The following is a 12,392-nucleotide window of genomic DNA, read 5'->3' as shown; positions in this document are numbered from 1 at the left end:
TAATGAACACAATCAGAAAGATGCGAACACCCAAAATCTGCTGGAAGTGTGCCAGACAACACCCCTTCAACGACCAAAACAAATGTTCCATATATGGTTCTGAATGTAGAGCCTGTGGTACAGCAAACCACCGGTGAAGATGTGTGTCTGGTATGAAGACAACAATAATATCAGTGAAGAAAAAAAAGACAAGAATATCCACCATATAAAAAGAAACAACAATGAAGACTCTGACACCCAGATACTGGACATAGAATCCATTCATCTTCACGAGATGTCGGGTGAGATGAAAGAAAGAAGCGAGTTAAACTCAAGGATCCAAATACAGAGGACAAACCAGAACAAGCCTATGATATTTAACCTAAAGGTGAAGCTGGATACTGGTTCACAAAGCAACGTCCTTCCACTCAGACTCTACCACCAAGTGTTCTCAGAGAACATAATAAAAGGATATCCAAAAGACTGTGTATTGCAAACAGCAAATGTCACATTAACAGACAATGGTGGACCCATGATCAAGTTGCTAGGGAGAGCTAAGATCAATGGCTACCATAAGGGAAAAATACATCCGGTGTATATTCTCCATGGTAGTTCAGATGGACCAGAAATTCTAGGTCTGGATAGCTGCCGATCTCTGTCAATTATCAGATCCAGATGAAGAAGATATCCAAAAGGATCAACAGAGACACTCCATTGCAGAACTGACCTCCAGTCACAAACAAGGCTGAGCTCATGAGCATGTACCTCGAATCCTTTGATAATTCATTTGGATTCTTTGTAGACTTTGAATATCACTTCACCATAGATCCAAACTGCAAACCAGTTGTCCATGCTCCACAGAAAGTACCACTACAACTTAAGAAGAAGTGACTGAGCCGACTGACTGGGTAAATTCCATAGAGGTCAAAGAAAAACCAATGGCCACTTGAGAATATGTCTGGACCCTAAAAACTTAAATCAAATCATAAAAAGGGGTCACTACCCAATACCAACACTAGAAGGCATCACAGTGGAACTAACAGGATCCAAAATCTTTAGTAAGCTAGATGCTAAGAATGGATACTAGAATGTGAAAGTAGATGAGGAATCAACACTACTAACAACGTTCAATACTCCATTTTGTCATTACAAGTTCTTGTGACTACCTTTGGGCCTAAACGTGAGCCAGGACATGTTCCAACAGAAGATCGATGAGACCTACAGAGGGTGTAAAGGTGCTGTTGGCATCGCAACTGACATCCAGGTTTTTGGCAGAGATGAAAAAGCTCATGATTTTCTTCTACACGAGGTAATGGAGAGAACAAGAGGAGCTGGAATTAAACTTAATGCAGACAAATGCATTATAAAAGAGAAGGAATGCCCATTCTTCGGAATGGTATACACTCCCCATGGGGTAAAGCCAAGCCTAGAGATGGTTAAAGCCATTGCTGAGATGGAGCACTCCAAGGACAAAAAGGAACTCAGAAATTTCCTTGGGTTGGTCCAATACACAAGTTCCTTCATACCACATATGTAAGACTATACAGCAAACATTAGAGAGTTGCTGAAGGAAGATGTGGAATTTCAGTGGTTATCATCACATCAGAGAAATTTAGACCAGCTCAAAGAAAAAGATTGGCTGACACACAAGAAGGACACCACCATTATTACAAACATGCACAAACATTGCCAGAACTCTTCAGAAAGCAGGCATTTGCATATTCAAGAGCCAATGTTAAAAACATTGTCCCCAGCAAAGGTCATCAGAGAAGCTGAGACACCAAGATCATATATTGTTGAGACAGACTCTGGCAATCAGCTGAGGAAGAACTGAATTCACATCCAGCCGACACAAGATGTCATGAGGCAGAAAGCCTTAATACCAGCAAAGCCTGCAACACCAATATCAAGTGAGGTATCAAATGAAGAGACCACAACCACTAATACTGAAACATCAACACAGCAGGTGAAGCCCAACAAGCTACGAGAGCGACACAGAGCCCCAATGGTCACAGCCAAGTTCACAAGATGGCAAAGCAACATACTGCCGCCAGTGTGATATTGATAAGAACTATTTAAAAATAGTTGTGTAAATGAACTAGTGAACAAGATCAGTTACTTAAGTTGCACTGGAAAGTAAGTGATAAAGAACAGTAATTTTTTTCTGTATCTTGAGAAGGACGGATGTTATAGAGTCAGGATAATGTGAACTATTTTGTAACCCTTCTCACTGTAATAACTGTAGTGCCCCACTGTGGGGCGTATGTATTTGAGTGAGCGTGAACAGTTTCCTGAGGTGGTAGAGGACACCAGTAAGTCTCTCCTGCTATTTGAATCTTGCATCTCGAAGTTATTTAAGAGCCCTCCCAAGAAACACAGAGACACAGCACCCTGAACTTTTAGTTTATCCTCACTTTGCCTAAAATTAAGGAGGGAACTAGATATTTCAACCACACGAGTGGATCTAGAATCACATGTAGGTGAGGATGAGAAAGGTGGTTGATTTCCACCCCCAAAGAACAGTAGTAAAATGCATTTCTTTCAATGTGAATCCAGTAGTTTCATAGTCTTCTGTACTGAAACAAGTTTACCTTTTATCAGACAAACTTAATTTTATTCAATTGCATGAATTTGAATTCTCCAGTCACCATGAGGAGATTCATATTCAATCCCTGGATCAATGGTCCCAAATGCTGGTGGCTGGAATATTAGCTTATTCATTTAGTTTTCAAAGTATGAATTCCTCACCCTATGTGTGGCTATTGCTGAACAAAACCATTTACGATTTATAACCACTGTGGTCAATGCAGATCCCTTCTGCACCTATTGAATGCATTTACCTTTGCACGTTACACCATCACCAGTGTATCCAAAAGGACATTGCCCACATTTAAAGCTTCCATGTTGTATGGGCTCACAGGGAACTCCAGTAAAGCAAGGCATGTCAGCACAGGAGACCTTTGTTTCAGTCGGAACAAACTCATTCCTTATGTGTGGAATGGAAACAGCTTGAGATGCTGTTACAGCCCGTAATGCTGAGGTGACAGGTTGCCAAAAAGTGGCTAATTTTTGTGGAGATTTGGCATGAACCTCTAGCTGAGATATAGTTCCAGAGCTGGTGAAAGCAGCACCAGTGTCCTGTGACAGGGAGGTAATGGAAGGAGAGAAGCTCCAACTTGCATGCGGCCTTATTGTCCTGAGAGCTGGAGGAGGTTTGGCTCTTTTAACTGTTTTCTCCATTGTCACTCTGCCAGACACAGGAACACGTCTAAGAGTAGTTTTTTTCCTTGGTTTTGTGGTGGAGGCCCAGTGTTGGTGAAATCCTGGTGCAACATGCTGGGAACCTAGAAGAACAAAAACATTTACTGCATCATAATTTGGAAATGCAAGAAATTAGCATGCCTTCACAGCAGAGTATTTAATGTTAAACAGTGAAGTTTTAATGGTCCACCACATCATGTACAGACTTAAGCATACCCATTTGTGAAGAACTGTTTAACATCAGAAATTCTGCATGGTGAAAAGACTTAGAATAACTCACAGGTAGCTACAACCTCTTCTCACCCTAAGAACTGAAGAAATAGGAGCAGGAGTAGGCCATCTAATCAATTGAGCTTTCTCCACCATTTAATAAGATTAGGGCTGATCTAGATGTGGACTCAGCTCCATCTTATTGCCTTTTCACCTCCTCTGAAAAAATGTATCAGTGTCTTGAATATATGTAATGAGGTAGGCTTTACTGTTTCTATCAGATTTTCTCCCACTCTTCCAAATTCCAATGGACATTATCCTATGTGACTCAATCTCAATGACTAATTCACTCATCTCCAGAATCATCTTGGTGAACCTCCTATATTTGATACCTCACTCTTTTTTGAATTCTGCTCAACTTTGCTATGCCTTTACCCATTGTGTGCACATTTGCATTGATGTGTTCCCAAAACAAATTTGGGGATAGCTGAGGCCAAGTAACATGTCATCTTTAAACAGAACTATTTCCTCAATGGCTTTCTGTTAATGGGTGAAAATAGTCATTGTGACATTATGGAACAAATCTTCTCACTGGTCTGGGTAACTGATGGTAAGTTCTTGGCTTGTGCATTTTCACTGACCTGCACAGCTGCACACAATGTATGCAACACACAGTTGTGTTCAGGTAAATGATGCACAAGATCCTAATAGTTATTTATTATTTGTCGAGTTATTTACTTTTATATGTGCTCGTGAACACTGTGCAAAAATGCAATTACTAAATAGCTTTTTAACAGGAAAAGGCCCAAGTGGCTGATCCTTTTGATCCTACGAATAATTGTTGAAGGTTGATATACTTCACCGCTAACCCTGCAACCGCTGCAACCGCGTCTGCCTGTCCCGCATCGGACTTGTCAGCCACAAACGAGCCTGCAGCTGACGTGGACATTTACCCCCTCCATAAATCTTCGTCCGCGAAGCCAAGCCAAAGAAAAAGAACAGTTTTGCATAGCCTTTCAAACACCTGGATCTGGATGTCTTTAGAAATCTCCCTCAAATAAATAATAATGTCTTAATCCACAAGTTGGAGTCCGAGCTCATGGAAAACAATCTAATGCACAACAAAGAAAATTCATTTATCACAAAAATAAATTATTTCAAGGAAAAATTCCAAAAATAATATATATTTTTTTACAGATTAAAGCAGGATCGATGCAGGATAGCAGACTGTGCACAGTGAGTTAAATATTAATTAGGGGCAAAAAATAGTTTCTATCGTTGACAGCAGTGCAGTAACTTGGATGATTGAAAAGGCAATCAGGCAAACATTTAGACTTTGACTAGAACAGATGCTGTCATTGAATACAACCATTAAGGAATCATTGCCCTTGCACATGCGATGAGTTCTTTAACGCTTTGTGCATAATTGTTACAAGCCCAGAGGACCCCAAAACCCAGCAGCAATAGATATTCACCAAGACAATGGTTACTTAAACAAAAGTTGCTTTTAATTAACTGTAAACATGAAAACAGGATCAAACTTTAACTAATTACTATTAACTTAACTAACCTAACTTAACCCCCTCCTAATTCTAAGCGTGCATGCATGTACTGTGTACATAAGTTCAGAAAGATTCTTTGATTCACAGTCCAATCTTACTTCTCATTCCTCCAAGTTCACTGGTCGCAGGCAATTCTTATACTATACACAGAATTTAACATTTATGAAGTTTACCAGGCTTTGGTGCCAGTAAGGTAAATGGTTACCATTCAGCAAGGTTCTTGTCGGTTTTAGAGAGAAAAATTTGTTGTTCGCTGGACACCTACAACTGATTCTTTCTAACCAGTCACTTCAGTGTCTTGCCAAAAAAACTTGCCCCATCAGGGTTTTCCAGATGATAGCCTCCTTCTATCAGATCACCAGAGTTCCTTTTTGTTTCTCTTATTTCAAGTGAAACATTAGGCAGCCAGTCCTCTCCTCTTGCATGAACCACAAGGGCTTTGACTAGGCTGAACTAAGCACACACAACACATCTTCCAAATGGGGTTTTCCACAAGCTTTTCAGTTTGTCCTGTTCCAGTCCCAGCTGCTGCCACTGACTGTAAAACTGCAGAACTGAATTCTCTCCCCCTTCTCTCTCTCAGAGAGAAAGCCTGCTTTACTCTCTCTGCTTGCAATCCACATGGCCCTCTTAGAACAGCAAGTTCCACTTCAGAAAACCTGCAGCTCCAATCAGTTCTTTCATCTGTTGACTTTTTGTAAACAAAAATCCATTAGTGAAGTCTCGTGAGCATTCTCCAAAGCTTTTGCAAAGGCTCTTGGCGTCAGCCTGTCTAGCATGAGCAGAGCTCCAGTTTTTAATAAGATCTGTTTTTAAAGTGTTTGTATGTGACCTACACAAAAAGCCTTCCCCAATTAATCTCCCAAAACATATCTATAATCTGTCACAATTATGTACTCCACATTGTGCACTTAGTTATTGTACCCCTTTGCTTTAGAGAAGTATTGCTCTACCTGTGGGCCAATAGATGCTCCATGGTGAAGCAGTGGTTAAATATGATTACAAAAGTCCCAAAAATTCAAAGCAAATGTTAACGCCATAATCAAGGTAAGTATGCCGTTGGTTTTGCGTGCATTCATCAGCTACTCTTCTCCTATTAACTGAGAGAGCCATAGGTTATTTGTGAGTTTGTTGCAGGTGGTATGCAGTAAATAAAGGAATACTCATGGGTGATCTGTGAGTGAAAAGAGTTGGAGAGCCATTGCTTTAGAGCATTGAGTACTGAAAATGGAGAAAAGGTCATTTGATCAGCATTTATTTGTTATAATTTATTCTATTTTCGGTCATGTCCTTCACTGGCAACCTGCCTATAATTAATTCTGGTGGTCTTTTGATCATGACTTTAATATGCTGGTCCATGTAATTTTTTTCAGATATTTCATGCTTTATTTTGTCTCAAATTCAGTCTTGAACTTTCATATTTGTTGCCACTCTTTTCAACCAATTAGCTGTCAACCTCTTCAAGAAATCTGAAATTTTTTCTGTAAAAAATCTACTTAAAGGTTCAGCCAATTTCCACAAAAAAAGAACTTAATACATCTTAATCAAAGCTTGAAATCTCTTATAGTTGAAAGGGACGCTGCTTGAATATTAGAAGATTGTGTTAAATGTATTGTGGATGGCCGCATGCTAATAATTATTATACCTCATAATATCATCAAACAACCATTTCTTCCAGTTTTGTCAAAGAAAAAAAAATCTCCAGTGTTTTAATTAAAAAGATTCCTTAGTGTATTCACGATTATTTGTGTGCTATATATTTTGTAAAAAAAATAGTGTTTCTTTGAAATTATCTACACAATCCCCGAGCAGCTACTTTGGAGATTTTTAAATGTTTGACTTATGACCAATGTTATTCAAGTGAATGCAAAGACTGAGAGAATAAAACTCCAGCTCCAAAACCAACAGCCAGAATGTAGCTACTGGAGGAAGCCAACAGATTAGGTGACATCCATGTGCAAAAACAGTTAGTTAAGCTTCAGGTTGGAGCCCTTTATTGAAAGTAAATTAAAAGGGGGTGACATGACAAATATAAAGGAGGGGCAGGGGGCAAGGAGCTTGGGAAAGGATCAGAGATGATGGGTTTTTGGACTGAAGGTGGGAGAAGTAGGCAGATGGGAAGAGGGAGAGGCCACAGTTGGGGTGAGGGAGGAACTCAGAGAAAGAGCAGCAGAAGGTTAAGAAGATCTGGAAACTGTGGAGCCAGATAGAGGTGGGGTCTACCTCAAATCTGTGTTCATGCTGTCAGGTGTTTAAGGGTTTCCTGGATGGCATGATCATCGACTTTGGTAATTTTAGGTAACCCTGTTCTCTATTTAGTTCCACTGTTTCCATCTCTTCTTTACCTTAAGCTGTTCTTACATTCTCTCTGATTTTCCTCCTACATAGTCTCTCACCCTTTCCACCTGTCCAAAAGTCCCATCTCCCCTTGGTCCCTCCTCACCTCTTTTAATTTCAGCCTCAATAAAGTTTCTGACCCAGAACGATGACTGACCATTTCTGCCTCTAGATGTTGTCTGATCCACCATCTCATTGTTTGTATCAGATTACTGCATTTGCAGCCCTTGTGTCAGGGCTATTTCTCAACCCATGCTCTGCAGGGTCACATTGTGGAATATAGTGCAGACTTCCTCTGGTAGGGGTGACCACCTGGGCTGCAGGTAATAGAAGAAACTGCACTAATGGCCTTTTCTTTTCCACAGTAATTGGCACTTCCTGGGTAATGGGGACATTGCTGGGCTCCTGTAATGACCTATGGAGGTTGCAGGGGAGTGGGACAGGTCCAGACAGCTGAGAATTGCTGACAGGAGTAGAATTCAGCTCAGATTTAAATATTGAGTTAAAATCTGTAAGAGTTCAATTCGGAAATTCAAGCATATTTCCAACAGTAATTTTAACACATACTAATTTTATGCCAGAACAGTACTTTCACCAAAGTATGTTTGTTTAGTTTGAGAGAATTCAATTTAGAGTAACCTACAAACCCAACTAGCCTTTTTTAACATTTGATCATTAAAAGCTAATTTGAAGATAATGAAAGCAAATTATTGTGTCCTAGTGAAAACAAAAATGCATAGCATACATAAACAAAAAATACCCAGATTCATTAATCATAAAATTAATTCAAAATGGAGATGGGAAATGCTTGAAAGCAATTTATCCTGGAAGAGATTAAATATGTCCATAGATGTAACAATGCAATTTTGAATCTGACTCTGGGTATCATTGCTAAGTACTCTATCTGCAGGACACTTTGTATGAATCTATGGATTCAAATTTTACATATTCTAAAAGTAATTATCTTTTAACTCTTCTAAAAATTATTTTCAGGTTATGGGTGCTCAGGATAACATAAAATTATAGTCCCTAGTTTTACTTGAGAATGTGATGGCTGAGCACTCTTCAGTACAATGCTACAACCTCGTACTTCCACTTCTTCCTTTCCCACCTGGAGAACAACTCCTCATTTGCCTGAGAGCTGTTCATTTAATATGATCATACCAAAGAAGTTCACAGATCCGTAGGTATCCGAGGGATACTTAAGTTGGTAGGTGAGTGGGAACAAACTACTAGGATAGACTAAGGGTGACCAAATTAATTAATATCAGCACATGAAGAAATGAATTGATTATTAAGAGAGTAATTTGTCAAGTACAAAGAATAGTGGTCTTCTCTCACTCCATCTTTATATACACATTCCTACTTCAGTCTCAAGAGAGAGCCTCAATTGACCATTTCAACCCATGGATGCTGCTTTACCCATTGAGCTCCTCCAACTTCTCATTGTTTGCTTGTCGTTCAGTTGCTACCATTTATTCTGCACTCATGTATACATAGTGCTACAAACCACTCACCAAACCGTGAAATCGTCTTGCATGTCTGCCCAGTACCAAAGAATCCTGCAGGACAGCGACCACATACAAAACCAACATGAGGTGGCTTCCGATCGAAACACTGAACTCCTGGGAAGCAGGATTTACTTGCACAAGTAATTATGCTCTGTGTAACAGTGGTTGAGCCTAAACAGAAAACAGATGATTGGCTCAGAATTAAGAACAGCTTGTTAAGTGGAAATGCATCAGTAACCAAGCCATAAGATATACAAACAACAGGATTAAGCACTTTGGAAACACATTTCTATGAGTTTCTCTCATATTTTTGTGTATTGCATAAGACCCCAGCATGTGTAGATTTTCTTGTTTAACTTCAATTAGTTACATTTGGATGGAGAGACCTTTTCACCTAGCATAGCAACATTACAACCTTTCCATAACAGTTATAAGATAAAAATCTTATCTAGAAGACAGCATTTCCCCAGTCTATCAGCTATTTTCTGGTGTTACAGAGCAGGGTGAACCTCTATTATCTGGCACCCTTGGCGTAATCAAGAGGTTAGTATTGAGAAGCACATACTAAGCTTCTCAGATCTTTTCTCACCATCTCTCAGCATTTACAGAATGCTTATCTGAGTGATCCAACTAAATGTTAAAAAAACCCAGAAGCCATTATACTCACCACCATTATACTCACCACCATCTGTAGTCTTTTAATTAAAAAAAATTGAATTAAAAAACCCCAAAAAATAAAAAAATAAATAATTAGATAAATAGGAGAAAAGAAAAAATATATATATATATATACACACACACACACACACCAAAAAGTGTAAGAACAATAAAATATCCTGTATAGGTACAAAGTAAAGACAATGAATTCTAGAATAAAAAGGGACATTACAACTAATGATAAACAAACAGACAAAAATCATTATATCTCTCGTTCATGCAGAAAAAAAAGTAACATATTATATCTCTCATTTATGCAGAAAAAAAGATGTAACTAACTTATTCTAAATCTATAACCCCTAAATAAAAAGAAAGAAAAACACTGGGATGCCTTAAACCACCAAAAGGGTGACAGTAAGAGTATGTTGATGAATTGCTTTATATGTAAATAAGTTAGTTTTGGAAGAGATTATAAACATTTTGTATGTTATATATAAAATAGTAAACCACTGTATTATTCATTAAACATTAAAATATTCCATAAACGAATGCCACATTTTATCAAACTTAACTTCAGATTTCAAAACATTACATCTAATCTTCTCAAGGTTTAACCATGACAAGGTTTGGGTCTTCCATTGTGTGTAATTGGGAGGGATAGAGTCCTTTCATCTTAGTAAAATAGATCTTCTAGCCACTAAAGTGGCAAAATCTATCACATGGCAATTTGACACCAATAATCTACTGTTCCCTATCTCCACACCAAATAAAGCTGTAATGGGATGTGGTTGAATAGTAACCGAGAAAATATGGGAAAATGCATTAAAAAGTTCCTTTCAATAGTGATCTAAATAGTGATCAAAACATATGAAATAAGGATGCAACTCCATTACGACATCTGTCAGATAAAAGGTTGATAGTAGGAAAAATCTTGGCTCATTTATCTTTGGATAGATGTGCTCTATGTACCATCTTGAAATCAATAAATGAATGACGTGCACAAACAGAAGAGGAATGGACCAATTTACTTGGTCCATATATCATTGCAAAGAATAGTTTGTAATTCACTCTCCCAAGCGCTCTTCATTTTATTCATAGAAATGCAACATATTTTAGAAATTAATCCATAAATTAATCCCATTAAACCCCTTTGACAAAGATTTAACTAAAAAAACAAGTCAATGTGTGATAGTACAGATCTATCACCCTAACGTCGAAGTACTCGAGATGGCAGAGGTCGACAGCATCGAGTCCACGCTGCTGAAGATCCAGCTGCGCTGGGTGGGTCACGTCTCCAGAATGGAGGACCATCGCCTTCCCAAGATCGTGTTATATGGCGAGCTCTCCACTGGCCACCGTGACAGAGGTGCACCAAAGAAAAGGTACAAGGACTGCCTAAAGAAATCTCTTGGTGCCTGCCACATTGACCACCGCCAGTGGGCTGATATCGCCTCAAACCGTGCATCTTGACGCCTCACAGTTTGGCGGGCAGCAACCTCCTTTGAAGAAGACCGCAGAGCCCACCTCACTGACAAAAGGCAAAGGAGGAAAAACCCAACACCCAACCCCAACCAACCAATTTTCCCCTGCAGCCGCTGCAACCGTGTCTGCCTGTCCCGCATCGGACTTGTCAGCCACAAACGAGCCTGCAGCTGACGTGGACTTTTTACCCCCTCCATAAATCTTCATCCGCGAAGCCAAGCCAAAGAAGAGAATCACCAATGTACATAGTGTATATAGTTACTGTATCTAGACTGTGCTTACAGCGATTGGCTGAGAGCCTATTGTCTGGGCCTTAAAGGGTTGTGTCCCTAGCCAGGTCGGATCATTCCGGACTGGTCGGCCATCTGTGAAGAGCTCCGGTCTTTTGCTAATAAAAGCCTTGGTTTGGATCAACAGGCCTTTGGTTCTTTCGACGAGCTCTACACAATGCAATTACTATGATGGGAGAATGGAAAGGTAGTAGTTTGGTTTCTCAGGAAATTCTCTAACTTGTAAATATCTAAAAAAAAGGAAATTAAGGAGATTAAATTTAGGTGACAAATGCTCAAAAGTCATAAAACAGCCATCTAAAAATAAGTCAAAAAATGAAGTGATACTCTTTTCTCTTCATTTATGAAAACAAGTTCAAGGCAAGATGGAGAAAAAAAATTAATAATCGGAGCAGATTTAAAAAATTCAGTTCAAAACTGTGCCTGACCAGCTCTGGCTACACAACTTGGTGCCTCCTTTCTGTTTTCTTTGGTAAAGATGAATAAATAAATAAGAAATTTGATAACCATCTGTAGTCTTATTCCTGTCTGAAGTTGAGACAGCCCACTATTGCCTCAGCATCCCACAGTGAACTCTACTTTAAAAATATATTTTATGCACAAAAGTTGTAAACATTTTTTGTGACTGTTACATGCTCCCATTTTAAAGTTCATTTCATGAACTGTAACTTTGAAAGGACAGATTTAACAAAAGCCTGCAGGCTTTGGAAATTGACTGTGAACTGGCAGCAAGCTTTGAACAGCATGTTCCTAAATTGGATACACTTGCAGAGTGAGGAGAGAAGCCCTGGAAATCCGAGGGGCAGAGACCATGTGACCAGCATATTAAAGAAGCAATGCGCAGCTTTGCTCAGGGGGACATTTTAAGGAGACAGCACAGGAGCAAACAACTCTCTGAAGAATAAATACTGTGCTGGATGGGCCTCATACGTGGTTATAGACAATCTGTCTGATTTCCTCTTGTTTCTTATAGAGGAATGAGTATATATGCAATCTGTCTGATTTCCTCCTGTTTGTCATAGACGAATGAGAATATCTTTCTGTGACCAAAAGAGTGAAGGTCAGTTTTCTTTGACTGACCCACAGAAAGGGTTCTACCTGCA

At 39.2% G+C, this 12,392-nt stretch overlaps 1 protein-coding gene across 15 annotated transcripts in view; it reads right to left on the bottom strand.

The window, feature by feature from the left end:
• LOC138761998 (von Willebrand factor D and EGF domain-containing protein) overlaps positions 1-12,392 on the bottom strand; it is a 327,980-nt gene that overhangs the window by 47,400 nt on the left and 268,188 nt on the right. For all 15 annotated transcript variants that reach the window (XR_011356699.1, XR_011356698.1, XM_069935108.1 and 12 more), the window contains 2 exons: positions 8,867-9,031; positions 2,820-3,323 (listed from right to left, as the gene is read on the bottom strand). Coding sequence is in view for 13 of the 15 variants with exons in the window: in XM_069935108.1 (XP_069791209.1) it covers positions 2,820-3,323; positions 8,867-9,031 (669 nt within the window). In the remaining 2 variants the exon portion in view is untranslated. The remainder of the gene's footprint in view (positions 1-2,819; positions 3,324-8,866; positions 9,032-12,392) is intronic.

Source organism: Narcine bancroftii, chromosome 4 (assembly GCF_036971445.1).
Source record: "Narcine bancroftii isolate sNarBan1 chromosome 4, sNarBan1.hap1, whole genome shotgun sequence".
In the NCBI taxonomy this organism is placed as follows: Eukaryota; Metazoa; Chordata; class Chondrichthyes; order Torpediniformes; family Narcinidae; genus Narcine; species Narcine bancroftii.
Note: the sequence above shows the minus strand (reverse complement) of the source record. Positions and strands in the feature narration are given on the sequence as shown.